The 21,414-nt window shown below is 46.2% G+C and overlaps 1 protein-coding gene across 2 annotated transcripts in view; it reads left to right on the forward strand.

The window, feature by feature from the left end:
* The window catches only part of LOC146187130 (uncharacterized), an 80,318-nt gene that overhangs the window by 50,711 nt on the left and 8,193 nt on the right, over window positions 1-21,414 (forward strand). For both annotated transcript variants that reach the window (XM_084607582.1, XM_084607583.1), the window contains one exon: window positions 4,086-4,435. In XM_084607582.1, the coding sequence (XP_084463708.1) occupies window positions 4,086-4,435 (350 nt within the window). The remainder of the gene's footprint in view (window positions 1-4,085; window positions 4,436-21,414) is intronic.

Raw genomic sequence — 21,414 nt, forward strand, 5'->3', positions numbered from 1 at the left:
CCTATGCCTGAGTACATTTGAGACATGTCCGGAAATGGCGGACACCTTACGCCTCCGCATTGCTGCGAGAACATCACCGCTCCACTACAGTTCCCTAAGCGAATTCCTGCGGGATTAAAGAAATCCCAGAGCTTTTGCTGTTGAGTATCCCGCTTGATGTGATGAAGACTGATGTGAGGCCTGATCCCAGCTACGAGTATTTGTGTAGTATTTGATCGCAATGTCTTCTCAATATAAATCAAATACTAAACTTTTGAGCCCAGTCACCATTCTGGGTCTTGGCCGTAGGCACGACCACAATCAGATCAATATACAGCGTCAGACACTAAAAGTATATATGCATTCAGGCAGCTCTCGAGGGAGACTGATTAAGCGTCACCTTTACGTACACGACACGACAGCTTTTCAAGATCACCTCTGCGTATCCTGGCTCGTGTGCCTGCACTCTACCACTCGTTCTTTCACCAATCCTTTTTCCATGACTCTGTTATCTCTCACATATATATTTTTGCAAGCACTCGTAAGATAGCATATTATGCGGAAGATAATGCATCTGGCATACATATAAAATTCCAATTTTTCCGTGCTGTAAAAATGTGCAGTTTTCGTCAAAACTCCTAGCTAGCGAATTTACGCCTCTGCCGCAAAATGAAGCAGTCAAGGTGCCATAAAAGGCTAAAGGGCCGTGGATTGTTATGAGAGTTTCTTGATTGGCTACGAAATCCTTTCCTGGCATTTTAAATGCTGACTGATCTTTAATGGTGGCCTGACGGTTCATTTTCGCGGCCTATACGAAATTTTTTGGCTTCAGGCCTTTTGACCAAGACGGTACCTTAGTGACCCAGGGGTAGCTCATCTGACTGGGACATCAATGGGCGCCGGGTTCCTTCCCTATAGCTAACAGCGGGTGCTCGAGTTGGCAGCTACTGCCAGCTCAGCTTCTCCATGTGGTCTCGCGGCGTGACACAACCCGCAGACGACCCAGGGTCCTTCTTTATCACCTGCCCACTACAACCTACCAGTGGCGTGGTCAGTTTTTCGCTAATAACGCCGGGTTTTCAGCAAAATGGCACCCTTAAGGCTAAAAAAAAAGAAACTACCTTAATAGAAGCCTCGCTGTGGTGTTGTTAATATGTCCACAAAACATGAAGTAGCGACAGCATAAGTTCGATACCACTTTTTCCCCATTTTCCCTCGTGCAACATACATTTAAATAGCTTTGAGACAATGACGCAAACATATATTTAAACATCAGAATCCTCAAAGCATATTGTAGCCTAGGTGTGGAATAATACAGCGATTTCAAAATCTATTCCGTTGCCCCGGCGATGACGTCAAAATTGTGTATGAGGTGACGATTACGTGAACGTCCTGTGGCGTCCTCCAACGCAACTTTATTTGAACAGGCTGAAATTTTAACCGGCCAATGGCAGAGAAGGCGATAGAATAGAATAGTTTCCGGATGGAATAGAATCGTTATATTATTCCACACTAGGTTATGCTTATCTTAAGAGTAGCTTAGGTTATGGTGCCTCAGGTGATTGCACTCATCCGTTTTATATATCGAGAGTTACTCTAACTGCTAATTCTTTCTTTGTGAAATTTCAAATCATTCTGTTCTGAACAGTAAAGCAATAGGGCTATGATACAATACATGGAGCAACATTCAGTTGTACTCACTCAAAGCAGTCGCTTCGCCTTCCGGTTCTAAAGCCTACCTGACCATCGTGTTCGGTTTCACTCAAGTTTGCTTGAAAAAAAAAACTTGAAGCCACAATTTTTTTTCCTTTTAAGACGGCAAAAGCTCTGTACAGTATTTCACACAGTAGTCCTAAAAATCACAAGTAGGTGTACGGAATCGTTTCCGTGCATCTACTTGTAGCCCGCCGTAGAAGAGCGATCTTTCGGAATACGTGTTACTGCGGAACTAAATATACCGCTGCAAAAAATAATGCAGCCTCCAAGAACGACGGATGCGAGCGCTGACTATCAATGAAAATATAATTTTGATGCGAACCGTATATATCGGAAACGTTGTAGCCGAGTGGTTCCTGGGCGATCACGTAGTCACAGCAATGACGATAAAAGGTAATAAAGTACTAAGAAGGATGCGTAAAACGGCAAGTTACAGAGTGGAGTGATGCCGCAAAATAATAATTAAGAACAAAAAAGACGCGGCAAAATTGGCCAAGAGTAGCGTTAAAGAAAAAGAGCAGAGTCAATAAAACAAGATACTGATGAACGGTTGCTAAAATCCGTTAATAACGAAGGGCCATGAAGAGCACAGGGAAAACAACAAAACATTTTCGTGCGCCTCAAAAATTCCAGCTCTCCGAAGAACACAGGGTTGGTGCACAGTGATCATTTGCATGGTGGATGTCATGTGCCCCAGCTTTGTCTCTGGTTTTTATATTGAATGCCTAGATATCTCTTCCTCTGGTTATAAAAAGGCAACCTTTAGATTAGGGAATACAGTCATCAGTAGGGGGGCCATTTTTAGACGTGTTCTTTGTGTTACTTGGCGAAGTGCTTGGGTATTTAAGCAATACGGATATTATTTGTTTTGATTCCCATGCCTGTAGGATAAAAGTATACATTCCCAAATTTTTTATAGAAGCGCCCGACCATCGAGTGCCGAGTCCATATCACCGTATGATGGAGCGCAGCGGTGAAATTGGCGAGAGTACGTGCATGCGCACAATGAACAGTCTGGTGCACCTTTCCTCTGCAACGCTGGTAGCGAAACTGAACCCGATGCCAGCTGCTTCTCTGTTTCTTATCGGTTTCTCTTCGGCTTTGTGCAAGCAGGGGAGAAAAGATTAGGAGAGGAAATGCGAGGCTGCCTTTTTTCCTGTAGACCAGAAAGGCGTGAATTTATAAGCGAAATAATCCGAAACGACGTGGTTGCTATCGAGTTTTACATTGTCGGCGCCATTCGTCTGCTTTGTTATCAGTGCGAGATAACAGATCGCTATTGAGGTCTAGCTTTTATGTTCTTGCTTAAGAAAAACAATAAATTTTTCTGTTAAGACACTGACAAGGCTCCTGCGCTACTCTTTTGCAAGATGGAAGTTCCTAATCAGCAGGACTTGCAGTGAAATATGCCTGTTTTTGTTTTCTTTTTTTGTGGCAGGAAAGCGTCACTGGAACCATAAAAAAAGAAAGAAAAAATCTGATACGTACGCACTATCAGTGTGTGGTGTGTACTTCGCATTTCATTCAGCTCAGGTTCTACCACTTGCCCTTTTTTACATAACATGATGGCAACGTTCAAAAATTTCAGGTAATTAAGGCGATAACGATGCTCCAAAGAAGCGGGAGTGGGTCTGTTCTTCAGAAAGCCTTAGAGGACAGGTGTACTGGACTGCTGATAGTACGCACGTAGGTATGCTCGCACAGTTCGCCTTTGCTGGCTTATTGACTTGGCGGTTGGCGCTCGCACGATCAGGTAAAAACATTGGGAGGGTGTACCTCTCTCTACAAGGCACCGGCACAGAGTTGAGGACCCCTATATCACAGGTGATCTGAATACGTCTGGCCGCACGCAGGGGATATCAGGATGTAGTTAAACCTTTTAGCAGATAACAGATAATAATTGGGAGGCGAGTAGACGACCTCCACACCTGCTCGTTGCATAGCTTACAGAGGCAGTTGCATTTCGTGGGAGCACGGTTTTGCTACGTTATGTTACCTTTTTTTGTCTTTGATATGAAGCCAGCCGCCAACAACGACACAAGCACAGATACTGACTGAGTGCTTTTCACCGCCAAGTTGCCTTTTACATTTTGCATCATCCCTCAATTTTTAAAGTTCTGAAATATTCTTAATGTATTTCGTATATTTTGACTTTTTTCTTTTGTTGCGGAATATATATAATCTGTTTCATATTATTTGAAAACATGTGGTATTAAGTTTTCTTTATATTTTACAGCTTTTACACTCTGTTTTTTTTTTTGCATGACCGTAATGGCATCATTTGATCTTTTAGTACCTGCTCTGTTGTAAAGTTATAAACAGATTACCGTGTGTAGCCGTTAACGCCTCGTTTTTTGCGAGGTCCAGTAATACAAGTCCGGAATTACCAGGTGAACTCTACTCTGGAGAAGCTGGCTTTCGACCTGTACGGCTCGCTGCCAGACAGCTGCCTGTTCACACTGTTCAACACCATTCGAGAGATCGGCGCCTCGTCGCGAATCGACATCAACTGGAGCAATCCTCGCCCGTTGCTCTTGGCGCAAGGCAGAATCTCTTTGCGCAGAATATCTGAGCTCTTGATAAATTTGGACAAGCAAAGTGTTGAAGATGCGACCAAAATTATGGAACATCTGGCCTCCACCACTAACGTGACGTCAGTGTGCATTCAGAGTACTGATCCAGTGGAACCCCTCGTCGTTCAACAACTGGCAGATGCGCTTGGCAAGACGAAATCCATCAGGTGGGCAGTTTTTTTTTAATCTCCCCGCAGTCCTGTCAGGTTTCGAAATAAAACGTGGCGTATCACGCACCTCAGATGTGTATTAGATCAAGGTGCATATCATCCAGGATTGCTCCAAGGGAAAGCGAGGAGGAAGCATAAGAACGTGAGACGCTGCCTCGATGTGAGACGCCGAATCCGAAATATGGTTGAGAGCCCGCTACCCGCTCTTATCCTACCAAAGATGCCACCCGGTTACTCCAGCCACTGAAGTGAATGCTGAAGTAGCGCTTGCAGGTCAGGCCTTTGAACCTGTAACTGAGGCCGTTCCTCCTATTAAAAACATCTTCATAAGCGCCGTGTACATTGCGCATCTGACTCAAGTAAAGATGGTAAGCGTGAAGCATCGCAGTCGCCCGCGCACGTCTAAACACAAAGGGAAGCGCCAACGTTTGCGTTCCCGCAGTCGTCCGGAGGCGACATCGCCGTCTCCGGACTGACAAATGCAAGTCTACTTTCCACTTGTGTGGCCACCATGGCGACTCCTGCGGAGTTGGTGTTCGCAACACTGAATCTGCGAGGCCCTAGGTTTCATCAGAAGGTGCAACTCTGCCAACTTTTCGGCAGCAGGCGGCTTGATTTTGTCGCCATCCAGAAAACCAAGATTGAGAGTGAGCAGGATACAGAGAGGGCACTAGGGCCCTCTTTGTCGGATTACAATATAGTATTGCGATGCATCCTGTTGGTTTTTCGGCGGGTTGCTTTTGATTTTGCGACAGACTGTCCCTTATTCTGCGTTCTTTTACTACACCGACTTTGAAGGGCGGCTAATAAGCTGTGATATTTCGCTCCACAGGAAGACACGGAGACATCAATATTTATGCGTTCAATAGTGCAGCTGAGTGTGTCGATATGTTCGAAGGCATGGCTACCCTCCTAGGTTGTGATAAGAACGTTGTGCTAATGGGAGACTTTCATAGTGTGTCACCTGAAGATCGTGCCTTGACTGGTGGACACAGAGACCGAAGTGGTGAAGTGTCGTCGCATGTTAACGATTACTCAGCACTCATTGATACCTCGTCGCATACAACTACACTATTCACGCATATCCAGGGGAAGTCCCACGTGCGCCTAGACAGGATTTATGCTTCCTCCTCGCTGATTTCCTGTGATCTTATGTGTATAACTGTACCGGTTTCTTTTTCAGAGTGTATGGTGGCTGCTCGGCTCGGGAGTACCTATTGTTCAAAATTTAGGTCGCAGTGGGAGATTTTCAAAGTAATTCTTTGCTTGTAAATGACCAGGTGCTTGCCTTTCGGATACGCTCACAACTGCAAGTTTGTTTGACATGTGCCATACCAGTATTTGCTGCATGGGAGCTTTAAAACAGGAGGTGCGAGCGATAGCTACTGATATTGGGTGTGAGGTCTTTTTACAGGAAATTTCAAGAGAGGAAATTGCATAAGAGTTTGTATAACCTCTATGAATTAGAATGTGAGGCACCCGGAGTATATTGAGACGCAATTGCTAGTGTAAAGTGTGACCTACAAAAACAGGGCGCTGAAAAATACAGGGTGCCGGAGGTCATCTCGTACAAATCATGTTTTGCACTGTGAAACCCCTACGCGATAAGCTCTACTTGACGAGCACCGTCATGCTACTGCCAAGTTAATACCGGAAATGATGTCCAATGGCACCGTTATAACAAGAACGTGTGATATCATATCTATTTGTGAGCTATTACACTACACTGTTCAGTGACGCTTCTGCTACTCCTAATTCTGACAGACTAGCTAACTTCACAGTTCTTATAAAGCATTTATCAGTTGATGACTGTGCTGTTATTAATAACCATTTCACGTTGCAAGAAATAGAACCGGCAATTGACCAACTACCTCTCTCTAAAACACCTGGCCCTGATGGCATACCAAGGGAGTTTTATGAAGCTTTTAAACATTTTCTGAGCCCTGTCCTGCTGCAGATCTTCCCTTTAAGCTGATATGTAAGGGTTCTTCCTCAGTACTTTACTAGAAATCACATAGTCTGAATTCCAAAGAGCATGGATAAAGAACTGCTCTCAGTGGATGGCTACAGACCAACCACGCTAGTTAATGTGGACTACAAATTTTTTGCGAAAGTTTTATGAAATCGTTTACAACACGCGATGGCGGTTCTCATTGGCCCTCATGAGACGTGTGGCTTGAGTGACCGCTCCATACAAAATAACATACATATTGCACGTACAATTTTGAAATCTTGCTCTGGATTTTATAAACAGCTTGCTCTACTCCAGATTGACCTTGCGAAGGCATTTGATCGTGTCCGGCATCCGTTCCTGTTTTTTTTTTTCTCGAGCGTGCCAATGTTTGATCAACTGTATTAAATGGGCGCAACTTTGTTACGACAACTGTTCACGCGCTTGATTGTTAATGGTCAGCTCTCAGAGCCTGTGCCATTTCGATCATCCGTAAAGAAAGGTTGTCCCATGTCACCACTACCCTTTGTATTCTACTAGAGCCACTCTGTTTGTACTGCAACACAATATGCGTGGCTACGTTGAGTTTAGTAATGAAGTCAAAGTGCTTGCTTACGCCGATGATTTGGCGTTTTTCTGCACTGACAAACCAAGCATTGACAAAATTATAACTACTATTGAGCAGTTCGGTATTGTATCTGGCGCTCAAATGAATATGTCTCAAATTTCGGGTCTGTAGTGCGACTCATGAGAAGCAATGCCGACTCATTATACTGGAATTTAATGAACTCGTGTTCCCCCTAAATATCTTGGAGTTCCCCTTCATGCATTCGAATCTAGTGAGCGCTACTGGAAAGAGCTGGTCCTGGCCCTCCAAAGCTACTCTCAGACTTTTGCAAGAGTGGAAGCGTGGGCGAGTTGGTGATGGTTCGATCGGTGCATAGCGCTAAAAAGACAAGGACACAGCGAGACACACAGGACGGGCTCAGACTTTTGTTCCGCACCGCCTATAAATGTTTGGTCGAGCACAGGCCTGTAACATGTTTCTGGCCGCAAATATTTGTTTTGCATGTACTCGATTGAGCGAGACATTACATCCAAAGCTTTGATCGAACGTTAGCAACGTTCATATGGTCCTCCAGTTTTGAGTCAATGCCACGCGATAACATATTCAGCCCTGTTTCTGCTGGTGGACTAGGTTGACACATCTTTATGTGGGACAGTTAGTTACTCGTTTCTTCTTTTTCCATAATAGCTCCCATCCAATTGTCAGATATCCCTGCAAACCAATTTTGTGACCTTCTTCCCAATTAAATGGTCTCTTCCAATATTACTGATCGGCCCTTATTATTTGGTTTTATGAAAGACGTTTACGATTCAGTGTGTTTTCTGGCTGTTCGCTTTCCTTATGAGTGCTTATTTTCTTTATCACGACAAATTTATACAAATGATTGATATCTATGTTGTTCCCGCATCCCTTATATCGTTCAGTCTATTCTAATTGTATGGGCGCATAATGTGTTAAAAAGAGTACGCAAAATGCCGATCTCGCTAAACTTCATGCCTGTTAAAGTGTGGCTTCACAAAAAATTATATTTGTGTTTCTTCTGGTAATTGTCGGCTATGTGATACAAAATTTTTATAAAAAAAGATGTTAGACAAGGAGACACGATCTTCCCAGTACTATTCACCGCTTGCTTAAAGGCCCACTGTCGACCCTCCGGTCGAAAATATTTTCTTCCCCGGTGAGTGTGAGACTTCGCCCCTTGAACGCAAGGCCGCAAAATGTTTTTGAAAAGAGTAACTAATAACGCAGTTACAGCCACCGCAATCACCCGATTCTATCCTGCCTCTCTCCTTCCGTTCCCTCGCAAAGGTTTTTCACTCTCCTGCCCGAGGTCGTCTAGCCTCGGCAATACAAATTCCCCTTCCTCCTCTGCGTTTGGCGGGAGGTGGGGCGTGGCTCTCCGCGAGCGCGAAAAAAAAAACGGTCGAGGGAGCGCGCGCCGCTGGATTCAGTCTGGCCGTGGCGAGGGAAAAGCGCGCTGCGAGCGGTAGACACCCATTCTTCTCCCGTCAGTCAGCTAGACGGACCAATGGACGTCGTTCCCGATACGTACGTCATTATCGGGGCCCGTCGGGCCAGCGCAGGGAGCGGTGAAGCTGGCTTCTCAAAGGAGAGCATGAGGGAGCTTTGAATTGTATCTTCGATGCTTTGCGGCGCGCGTGTCGCTGTTGAATTTTGCACAGACTATCTCCGGTACCTGATCGAAACACTGGGCTCCTTTTCTTAAAAGGGCCTTCCCTGGACAGTGGCCCTTTAAAAGAAGCATTCACAGACTTGGAATGGGAGCAGGTAGGGATAAGGGTAGATGGAGAACACCTCAGTATTCTGCGATTTTCTGATGGCATTACCTTGCTAAGTAACTCAGGGGTGAACTGCAAATAATGATGGATGACCTAGACAGGAAAATTAGAAAGGTAGGCGTGAAAATCGATATTCAGAAGACTACGGTAATGATCAACAGCCTAGGGAAGGAACAGCAGTTTACGCTAGGTAGCGAAGCGCTGGAAGCAGTAGGCGAATGTGTCTACTTAGGACAGGTCGTAACTTCAGATCCGGACCATAAAAGGGAAATAAGGAGAATAAGACTGGGATGAAGCGCATTTGGCAAGCACTCCCAGATTATGACTAGCAGCTTACCGGTATCGCTCAAGACGAGAGTATACAACAGTTGCATCTTACCTTTACTTACCTATGGGGATGAAACGTGGAAGCTAACAAAGAGGGTTTTACTTAAGTTGAGGACAACGCAGATGGCTATGGAACGAAAAATGGTAGGGATAACGTTAAGAGATAGGAAACGTGCTGAGCGGGTAAGAGAAATAACTCAAGTCATTGACATTCTAGTGGAAATCAAGAAGAAATGGGCATGGGCAGGACATGTAGTGCGAAGAGAGGAAAACCGATGGTCGCTTAGGGTAACATACTGGATTTCAAGGGAAGGAAAGAGTAGCAAGGGGCGGCAGAAAATTCGGTGGACGGATGAGGTTGAGAAGTTCGCGGGGGTCGAGTGGATGTAGCTAGCACAAGACCGGGTTAATTGGAGGCATATGGGAGAGGCCTCCGCCCTGCAGTGGGTATAGTCAGGATGATGATGATGTGATACACCTGAAACCATCGAACATTGTTTTAGTGCGAGCAAAGATGCAATACTATTTTGGGACTTTCTGTAAAGAACATTGAAGAAAGACTTTATTTTGAATTCCCACAGTGTGCGTTACTCAATGGCCACCGAACATGACCATGAACCCTTTGACATGATTTTGCTGCTTGGACTGCAAAGCCTGTGGAAAACACGTATGTTGGATCGGAATGCTGAGCCTCTCGTTTCCCCCAGTACTCATGTCGGCCATATGGCCCATCATTTGAGAGATACGAAGATAGTAACTATCGACCGGTCTGGCTGCCATTGTTGTTGTGTTGTCTTTCCTTGGCACCGTTTTAGTGAAGTTGTGCTAAGTCGTATTTTAGTTGTGTGGTGTTGCGGTGTATGTTTCAATTGGACTTTTTGGCTACAGGCTGATTACTTTGTAAATAATGCGTACAGCTCTTTCCTGCATTTAAAGGCATACAATAAATACAGTGCTGAAAAAAAATCCCGGGCGTGGTGCAGTTGGTTAAAGCGCTTGGATTGGGATCCGAGGGATGGAGGTTCGATTACCAGTGGAGACAGAATTTTTATATTTCTGCTGACGTCATCATGATGCTTGACATGTGGAATACCGCGGTGTTCCGTGGAATCCCGCGAAGAAGTGGGACACATCAGGCAGACGCACAGACGGACATGCTAGCGAGTCATGAGCCATTGAACGCTTTTCCCTCAAAGTGCGGCATCGGTGCCGCGTATTGCCGTTCCCTGAAAGCTGCAGCAACTGAGGTGCCGGGTACTGAGTAGAAGATAAAATTCAGCAAAAATTAAGTCAGCCTTATGGTTTTTCGAGCACACATCGCAGTAGGCAAACTGAAATGCACTATAAATAAAATAGCTTTTTTTTTTTATTCAAATGACTCACAGTAGAGAGCTTAACACATCGGTCGCGTCCGTCGCGCCAGATTTGATCGGAGCGGCGTAATTGCATTTTACGAATGGTAGATTCCCGCAACTTTTTTTTTTCCTCATTGGTTGTCGCTCAGCGAGGTCAACGGCGATTGTTGCTGATGTCTGTCTGAACGCAACCTAAAGGTGCTGCTCACTGACGGCAGGAATTGGTTACGGCAAAGGTAGCTGCCTAGTGTTACCGTTGTCATCCCATCACCTCCTGGCTATGTTCACGGTTGGTTTTGCGGGTATGAAGAATCAAAAAGATCACATTATGCAACCAAAAGTGGAACACACCCCAGGAAAGATCTTAGTAATTTATTGTAGCGAGAGCTACATTGGCCGAAAAGTGGCATTTTCGCTATGGCGGTGGCCGAGCCATGGTCACACAGCTCCTACATAACATCCGGCGAGCTTCATCAGTGGTGTAATACTAATGACTGATGGCTAACTAGTCACTAACCAGTGCTAATGGCTAACTAGTCACTAACCAGTGCTAATGGCTAACTAGTCACTAACCAGTACTAACAAATGACTAACTAGACACTAATTAGTACTAACAAATGACTAACTAGACACTAATTAGTACTAATTAGACCTTATCATCCAAAAAACTGCGCGAAAAAACGGGGACGAAAGGAAGAAACCACAGGAACAAGCGCTGACTCTCAACTAAAGTTTAATCGCGGGAAACACATTTATATAAGGAACAGAAACAATAAAACACTAAAACCAGAACGCACGTGATATCCAGATATGCAACCTCGCAGTCACGCAGGAGCAGGGAAGGTTTGCGGACACATAATCTTTCGTTCTTAGCCATATTATACGCCTCGATGATTTCCCTGGTCAACTGGTCGGGGTGGTTGTACAAAATGTCAGTAAAATGCAAGTACGGAAAACAAGATTGACACTCACGGAAATGATCAACTAGATTAGTGGAGCGATTAGATTCTAATGAGTTGAGATGTTCTCTGAGTCGTGTGTTAATAGATCGTTCCGTTAGCCCAATGTATATCTGACCACAGGACAAGGGAATTTTATAAACTACCCCTTTGGAGCACGGCACAAATCTTTTATCGTGTTTAACAGCACAAGACGCTACAGATTTATTAGGATTGCGGGACTTATTTTCTACCGCTGAACAAATTTTATTGAGCTTATTAGGGGCCGAAAAAACATCAACTTCATACCTGTTAAACACGATAAAAGATTACACTTTAGTTGAGTCAGCACTTGTTCCTGTGGTTTCTTCCTCTGGTCCCCGTTTGTTCGCGCTGTTTTTTGGATGATGTATCACCAACTCGCCCGCTTAACTATCCTGTTAGACCTTATCATATGACTGAATAGTCATGAGTAAAGACGACTAACGATGACTTGTTGTTCAGAACTTTATTTTTCCACCGATGTAGAAGGCTTCCTAATCCCCGTCCCCAGCACGCAGGCCTATGGGACGGAGTCGATCCGAGGCCTCCGCGACTAAAAACAGGCGAAGCAACAGTGTTTCTTCGCGGCTTCAGCCGCCAGGCGGATAGCTTGCTGCTGGTTGGCGGCTCCGCAGTAGCAGTTCTCAGGCTTCTCTACTATTTATGCTTTCCTTGGAGCCCAGGGAATCAAGCTAATGCTAGATTATGTGATCCAGAGTACCCTTTCCCCTCAAGTTTCGCATTTATCACCCGCCTTTTCCTCCACTTGCGTGTGGAAAAGCCAAACAGGACGTGGAAAATTCCCATCTTGCAGGCGCCGCATTCGATGCGTTTGTGGCATGCACCTTCTGCTCAGTGTGTAGTGTTCTGAGCTTTCCGTATATGTTTGCAGCCTCTCGTCCATCCCATCGCAATCACGAGGCTCTACGGCTGCTCGGAAGTAGAGCTCGGGATAGCTTGTGCGCCGCCTCGTTGCCGGGGACGGATTCGTGCGCGGGGGTCCAAATAATTAGAATCCTTCTTTCAAGTTTTCTGTTCTTTATTTTTTTTTCATTTTTCATTTATGACTGCCTCCTTCGAGACCCTTCCTTTTCCAAAGTTCCAGACAGCCGTTTTGCTGTCACTAATAACCATGATGGCTTCCGTTCCAACGCAAGGGAGGGCTATCGCAATTTCTTTAGCTGTGTCCACATTTCGGCTTCTAACGGACAAGGCGCCGCGGGTACACAGCGGCCGTTGCCGACTGCAGCCGCCACCGCTCCTGACTTCCCGCTAGCCGCGTCCACGTAGGCGATCTCCTCCGTCTTCATTTTCCCCGGTCTCCTTAGGAGCGTCTCGGCCCTCTTTTGTTTTCTCTCCATGTTGTACGTAGTGTGCATGTTTTTAGGGGGGGGGGGGGGCACTATTATTATATAATCGCGACACTTTAGTGGAATGTCCACTTTGCCGCTTTTTCCTCTGATTGCAGTCCCAACCAGCCGAGGATGGCTGTGCCCGTGGTGGTTTTGCTCAATATTTCTAGTTGCGCCATGCGCACAGCTTTTGCTAGTTCCGTCCAATTGTTGTGCACCCCTGTTTCGAGCAGGCGTTCAGTCGAGGTCGAGATGGGTAGTCCCAGAGCCCTCTTCGCGCATCGTATGATGAATCCGTCTATTTTCTGCTTTTCGTCTGATCTGATATTCAGGAATTGTGTGGCGGAACATATGCGGCTAGTGATATAAGCCTGCATTAGTTTCAGGAGGCTTCGTTCCTTAAGGCCCCGACCCTTGAGTGCGATTCTCCTGAACAGTCCCGTGACTTGCGTGGCGTAGGCGTTCAGCTTTATTACCGTTATATCGTTGTGCCCATCTGCTAGTACAAACAGCCCCAGGATTTTAATTTGTTCGACTTTCACACTGTCTTAAAATTCATCTTATTTAGCGTAAAAGGACAGGACACACAGTAAGAAGACACGTGCACCACAAGCGCTACTCACAACTGGTTTATTGAAGCCTAAAATACGCATATATATACTCACAGGCCTGCGCGCGCACAGTTTGGCAAGTAATCTGAGTACAGCACACAGAAAGTGGTTACACGTGGTGCGAAAGAAATTCCATCTCTGCATTGGGCAGAGCACTTGGGGTGTCACTAACACAATCTTGACCCGCTTTTCTGATAAAGAATGCCTCCAAAGTTTACCGGACAGTTTTTTGCATACTTCTCTCTAGAATCTTAACATTACGGAACAAAGGCTTACAGTTGGTGCAAGCGAGGTAATGGTCAACAAGATGCGTGGCCTCCCTGTTGTTTAGATCTTTTGCATGCTCCCTGAGTCAGTCGTTCACGCAACGCCCCATCTAGCCGATATACGATTTGCCACATGCCAAGCGGATCCCGTACACAATGTTCTTGGCACACCGAACAAAACGCTGTTCATGCTTCTTTTTACAGCCCTGCTTTTTGTCTTCGCAAGTTAAGCGACGGCTGAGCTGAGCGAGCTTCTTGGGGGCAGAAAAAACCATCGGCACGTTGAACCGTTCAGCCACCTTCTTAAGGCTGTGGGTGACTTTATGCATATAAGGTACAACTTCGGGCCTCTTGTTGCCTTCCAAAGCTTTTGCAGCTTTACTGCAAGTCCCGGGCTTCATTTTCTTCACCAGGAGCAATACTTATTAAGAACAATTAAAAAGTCGTCCATATACTGAAGCACTTAAAGGACTTTGTTATTGTTAAAATGATTAAAACAATCCTGTAAAGAGCGATCGATGTAAGATAAATATATATTGCACAGTACCGGGGCAATACATGCCCCGATACAAATTCCTTTCTTTTGCAGAGAGAACTGGACGTCAAATTTAATAAAAGTACTACGAATGTAAAATTTTAAAATAGCTAAAAAGTTCTCTACCGTTGTGCCAGCTGCATTTTGGAAAGCGACACAACCATTTCGTCTATGCCGTCTTTCACGGAAGCAAAAAGCTCAGGATCCGGCACTGAATAAAAAAGCTCTTCCACATCAACTGAAAATGCAAAATCTATGTCACCGGTGGCATCAAGAAAACTAACGACATCAGCTGAACTTTTAACTAGGAAAGGGTCACTTATCTTGAGGCCATTCAAGGCTCTTAGCAGAAACTTGCTGACGCAATGTTGCCACATGCCACCTTCGCTTACAATCGTACGAAATGGAGCATCCGGCCATAACCTCCTTTATACTTTCTGTGCCTGTCAACGCGCCGCGCGAACAACAGAGCGACGCAGTCGAGTAAAGTTGCGTGGCACTGCCGCTGAGGGCGCCACTGACGTAGGGGTCGAGGTGCAGGGGTGCGAACGCCGGCGTGGGGGCGGGAGCGCTGTTATTTGCTTGCGGGATAACTACTACTAAGCATGAACCGTATATATTAGGTATATTTACTTGTAAGGCCGACATTCGTAAAGCATAGTAAGTGATCACGGTACTTGCTTCACAATGACACTAATGCTATAACATTTTTGTGAGGCACTTTCAAAAAATGTGCGCATGGCTCGAAAACCTGGAACACTGCTCCGATAGCGTCAATGGTAACAGAAAATTGCAATGCTAGTCCATGCTACGGTGAAACAAAACTTAGGAAGAAAGGCACCAACATCTATTAACACATTTCGAAACAGCAGCTGTGCTACAAGAGTAACCACCTTTACAACTTCATCACTTTTGGTGAAAGTTGCTTCTGCTGAAACAGCGGCTTATACAGATCATTTTTGTAAGTTATCGAAGAGACTTAGTTCACCAGCAGCGGTCTGATAAATCTTGTTGCCACAAGTCGAGAAAACTGTTGACGGTGGCTGCTGTCACTGACGAGGCACTTTAGCAAGTTTTATTTGCAGATGGCTGGAACAGCTGCGCCGGTCAGGTTTTTAGGTGGATTTTGCAGTCTTGGTTTTTCTTTTAAGGTTCTCTCCAGAAACAGCCGCACAGTGTCTAAGACATAGAGTAAGGCGTCAGATGGGTAAAGCAGCCCACCTCGCTCCTGAGGCCGCGTGAACAGCTGGAGTGGGTTACTAGTAGGTGGCTTCGTTGTGAAAAACAGCACTGCTCACATTCCATATGCTCACTTATTACACGAGTAATGTAGCCACCTACATAGAACGTAGCCGGCAGCTGTAAGAAAGGTAGAGAAGCAGGGACATGCTGCACATCTAAGCGTCCCAAGGCTTCCAAAGCAGCCTCTGGAAGCTCATCGCTGCTCCCAAGTGCACATAGCCCTGCAGACCTAAGTCAGTGCTGTGGTGACTCTCATGAGAGCACGTTGCTGTGTTCAGATGTCGCGGCAATTCCAGTCTTCAAGACCTTTTCAGAGTGCTGAGAGTATTGACCACACGTCAAGTTGGTCGTTGCATCCCAGTGACCGCCTCAGGGTTCCAAAAAGTCCGGGTTTTTGAAATGTTTGCTGCATACCCTTGAATAGTTGGAAGTGCAATTCGGTACCCAGTCTTCTCTTCGTATTGCTGTCAGCCATCTCATGAAAAGAAACACCAGGCTCCTTCTTTTTACTGTCCGACCGGCACAATGGCACACATCAGTATGTCATTGAGATCTGCAAGGAGAATAAGGAGCTGTTACTTTCAATGATTCGGCCCGGCGCGCAAAATAATTTTTTTTTCTAACTTAATGAACACGGAAAACAAATATACGCGTTGTATCTTTGTTTCGCTCACTCCAAAGTAATCGTCACAAGAGGTAAAGCTTGTGTTTTTATTTTATCACAGAATTATGCAATTAGCCTATACACTGCAAAAAAATACTGCACTGGAGCATATGCAACATACCACACAGACGAGCTAACAAGGAAGGAAATTAGCATAGCAGTTCAGAAAATACACCTGCACATTTAATATTATTATTACTTTACTGACGCGTGATAATCACCGTTTCTGGTGCTGTCATTATTTTCACAGGCCTCAATGCGGTTCAATATGAGTTCTGCGGTTTCCGATGCTAGAGAGGGACACAGCGATCGAGTTGACAAGGGAGACTAATGTAGACTTTTCAACGTTCGGTTTAACTCAAGTCAAAGTAGCCAGTCACAATGGGTAAAGCTTGTGTTTCAATTTTATCACAAAGTATCACAATTAGCGTATACTGCAAAAAAAAAAAAACTGCGCAGGAGCACGCCCAAAATACTAGACGAGTTAGGCAGGGAAGCAATTAGCATTGCATGTCCACAAAACAAACGTGAACATCTAATATTGCTACTGCAGTACTGACGCGTAATAAACACAGTTCTTTGTGCCGTCACTATTTTTCACAAGCCTCAATGCAGCTGAATACGACGCAGCAATCGCCGGAAGGATAAACCAAAGCTGGCACTTACCATTTGGTACAATGCTGCATTCCTGTAGCATCCGAAGGCAGAGAAAAAAGCAACACCTTGCACAATGCGAAATAGCCCACGAAACAACGAGAGACCGACAGCACGTGGCTGCCCGGACTGCTCTGCGACGCGGCGCACCCGGCTCTCGCCTGGCGAGGGTGACCCTATGTCGCTTTCGCCATCTCTTGGCAGCCAGCGGCGTAACTTCTCAACGGAGGAGGAGCGGCAACGACGGCCGCGGAGCGCAGAATCCGCCTTTTGCGCTAAAACCCCTCCAAGGAAAGTAGCGCCAACCATTCATCTCCTCCTCCGTTCCACTCTCCCACTCGGCGAGGCCGCGCGCTGCCTCGACGGTGGCGCCGACTATGACGGACCTGCCGTAGCAGACGACGGCTGGCGCGCTACGAAGGAAAAACGCGGAAAGCAATGATCGAGCCACGCGGAATTTTTGAAGCGAGATTTTATTCGTCTAACCTGAACTGGCAATACTGGGCATAGATTCCGAAAAAAAAAAACTATTCCCCCATTAGCACAAGTGACGCTTTCTTTAAAGTGCTAAGCCAACTGTCAGAGGGAAAATTGTGACGAAAGGAAAATTGGACATGTGGACAGCAGTGCACTGCATTTAAAATAATACTTTATTTATTTGTATAACTAAAATGTGTCACATAACATCATACAACACAAAAGGAATGCATGAAGGAATACAAGGCTAGAAACAACTTTAAGGCAAAGCAATAAGAGGGCTCTACAACCAAACAGTTCTCAAATAGCTTTAATAAATATTCTTTTAATAAAACACCCATTATCTTCGAGGTGCGTGGCACTAAGCTTCTGCAGCGTTGTATGAATTCCTGCACCTAGTATCGCACAAATAAAGAAAGTAATGTTTGACATAATGCAAAAACATAATTTGCCTGTGATGCATAAAAAAAAATAACATACGGTGGGCTGGTGGCTTCCTTAATTTTGTTGGCTTCCTATGTACAAACAGGCTCGGTACTGCATCTGGCTTCAGCTTTTTAATGCTGCTGTTTTTCAGGATTAGAGGTTCAAATTGGTCTGCAGTGAAATGGTCCTAAGAAAGCAGAAAACAATACGATTGAATACTGCACCGAGAAAAGACTTTATAACTGCTGTGCGTGCGCTTCCATAGGCAATCCGCTAGCACACCATAATAAAACGCTACATTTACTGTGGCAATTAGGCTATCACAGTGAGGGAAGGACTTCACCCCAAATTCAAGGCAACATATTGCGCAATACGGCTCCCGTTTGCTTAATTGGTCCCATTCTAAAGTAATACTCTTTCTAAGAAAAACAACAAAATGAAAGGAATCATGTAGAAGCTTTAGATTAAAGCAACGCTATCAATTTCCAGGGGCCTATGGTACTTTACAGCCTTTGTCTGCTAACACACACAAAATTTGCAAGTAGCTGCTTGTCATCCCTTCAATTCAAGGTCGCGTCTGGCAGTAGCCAAGATGGAAGCAGAATGCAAGATACCAGTGTACTGTGGGATTGAAATGCCCGTGAAGCACCCCATTTGCCCTAAATTAAGTTACCCGCTGCTATACATTACGACCTTCCTCATAGCTAAGTTACTTCGGTAGGTTAAAAAATTAATACCGCAAACTAAATGAATACGTGCGAGCGTACGCGGAAGGAAGCTAGCCGGTTGTATTCAAGGCCCTGCAAAAGTGTCGAGATGTGCTAATTTCTAGCGGAGTTGAAATCATGGCCTGGATAAATTCGTTTTTATGCACAGCTTGTGTTAAAAAAAAGGCCAGCTTACACACGCTTAAACCGCGCACAACTGACACAAATGCACTTTCCTAAAAAGACAGAAGTCGGCAAGGTTAAAAAAAGGCAATGAACCGTAGCACTTACTTCACAAAGCCGTGCGTTTTTTGCAACTTCTTTGCAGTCAGCCCGCCCGATCCTGTTCATCCAAACTCTTCTTCTTTTCGCGTTGCGCGGGCCAGATGGCAAACAAAAAAGCCTTTTGCCTTCGCCTTGTCGGTTCCGGCAACCGAAGGCACAGCAACACGGCATCACGATGAAGCTTGCGCGTGCGGATAAAGCCCCACGTGCAGCTAAAGCGCCCACGTGCAGCTAAAGCCCCTCTATCGTGCAGCTGCTTCGCCGTGCTGGTCCGAAAATGGCAGCCGGCGCGCGCCGGGAAGAAAAAATACACAAAAGCGCAACACGCGATTCCACGTGACACGCATCGGCGAATGGGTGAGCGGAGGAGGCTGGGGAGACAGAGGTGGCGAGGAGGAAATTTTGAGGGGGAGCGCGGAGGCGGCAAGATCTAATAATGGCGGTACTTTGGAAGGGTAGAGGGGCTTTATTTTGCGCGAGGATGTGGCGCCATCATGCGGGAGCGGGCGTTAAACACATTGAGCGGCAGTGTAGCAGACGACGCGAAAGCGCACCATACGAAATGGCCACGCCAACGCTGGTAGAAAGCGAAAACTTCCCCCCTTTTTTGGCCTCGGAGCGGAAAGTAGTGACAGTGATTGCAGCATATCATGTTCACGCAGTATGGGGGAAGGTAGAGCGTTTTCACAATCCACTCATAACGCACGTACGCATATACTATTTTCGTATTGTAAGAGCGTGTAGCGCCGGCCGTGTTCGACGTGACAGAATGAGGACGCTCTCAGCGTGCAGGTTTTCGGCAGACAGGAGAGCGTGGGGGCAGAGAGAGAGAGAGAGGGATCTCAAAGGGCAAAGCAGCCAGGGGTTTGTTGATGCTGCAGAGCTAGGTGGAATCGTCTCCTGTGACTTTGAGCGGCGCATATGCGCGGGGTGTCTTGAGTTACCGAGCACAATGCGGTCACCGCGGCGCCGGCATGGTGCAATGGGCGTCGCTTCCTCCTCGCGTCATCTACAACCGTGCAGCTATAGGATTTCATCCACGAAGATCGGCAGCGAGTCACATATACACACCCTGTGAAAAGGGCATTGTCCCGGCCGGAATGCACACCTGCAGGAAACGCGCTGCATTTTTCTGGCAATGGATGATCCAGAGCTGTAGCCGGTTTCTGGCCTCAGGAGTCAGAACGGATGTGATCGCAGTGGTGAAAAGGTTCCCGGTGCGCAGAGAATGGTCATTCTGTTGTGAAAGGATCTCCAACGTTCATTTCTGCCTCCGCCGCGATTTCTGCGGAATCAACAACTTGGTGACACATGTGAATCTCCTACATATCGGATGCGCATCTCGGTCAGGAACCAACCCTGTTCTACGTCCAGAGCGATCCACTCTGCAAGTGAACGAGCATGAACCCTCCAGGAGACTCATTTATTGTGCCGGGCGGTTTCCTTGCCGTTGCAAACGGTTGGACGAAGACGACGATTATCAAGCTCCCTAACGAAGTGCATCTGATTGCGTACATTAAAGGAACGAAGTCCAGATGCTTTGGCGTGCACGAAGGCGAGCCTTTAATTAAAAAAAAATACTGTGGGCCGTGCAAGTGCGTCATATGCTCCGAGCGGCAAAAACACAGATACTACAGGTATGTATGCATCTAAGCGAAATAGTCATGATGAAAAGTACCTACTGGAGTTTTCACCCAGGCTGTAGCGCACCAGTGATAGCTGCAATGAGGATTTCTTCGATGCGTGATTGCTTCAGTTGCATCGGGGCCTGAAGGCGATGTATTTTGTCCTTTCTTATCTTTATGTGAGAAAGGACTAGGTAGCTTAGATATCACAGGCGGCTGTGTGCGCTAGGCCGTAATATTTAGCATGTTTTATCGTGACTGCCACCTCACTAACAAGAAGAAAAAAATACGGCGTTTTAACGCACTGCCGTTCGCGAGCCTCATGACCAGCTCAACCACTCGGCTCGCTAACGGCGGTGATCACAACAAACACCCTTTTTTTCTTCTTTTTAGTCAGGCGGCAGTCGCAATAAAACATGCTAAATATTACGGTCTAGCACACACAGCCACCTGTGATATCTGCGCTACCCGGCCCCTTCGCACATAAATAAAACAAACGACAAAATACATCGCCATCAGACGCCCCGAACAAATGCTCATTGCGGCTATCACTGGTGAGTTACAGGCTTGGTGCAAACTCCGGTAGATACTTTTCATCATGCACATCTCCTTTAGATGCATACATACCTGTAACGAAGTGTTTTTCGCACAGTCGAGAGCACGCAGTCGGCTGCCAAGGTCGCCCATTCACGTCTTGACGCTTGGTTGCCCTAATCCAAGCTTCACGCCGTTGCAGGTCGCGGCTCGCCGAAGGAAACCTAACAAAACGCGTCTTGCATCCCGGCACGCCTCGAGAGTGGCAGCCGTAAGCGGCACAGGTGGTTGGCATCGTTTTACCGAGGCTGTGAACGTGACCGCGCCTCCGGCCCCCGTGCGTTTGCTATGAGTGCGGCGACGAGAAGCGCCGTCGACGCCGCTCAGTGTGTTTTCATCAATCACCGCTGGGCTTCGCGCATGCGCAGAAAACTCGCGCAAAAGGCGGATTCTAGGCACAGAAAGCATAAAAGGAGGCTATGATCCGGCTTATGCGTCTTGATGGTAAAGAAACCATGCAACGCGCCACACTCGCCATTTGTGATTTCTCGTGCTAGTTTCTGCAAATCCAATTGCTTACAAAAAACAACTGCTGTGGTCTTGATTCTAGTTTGACCT

Source organism: Amblyomma maculatum, chromosome 6 (assembly GCF_055883805.1).
Source record: "Amblyomma maculatum isolate TAMU_Amacu chromosome 6, ASM5588380v1, whole genome shotgun sequence".
Taxonomy (NCBI): domain Eukaryota; kingdom Metazoa; phylum Arthropoda; class Arachnida; order Ixodida; family Ixodidae; genus Amblyomma; species Amblyomma maculatum.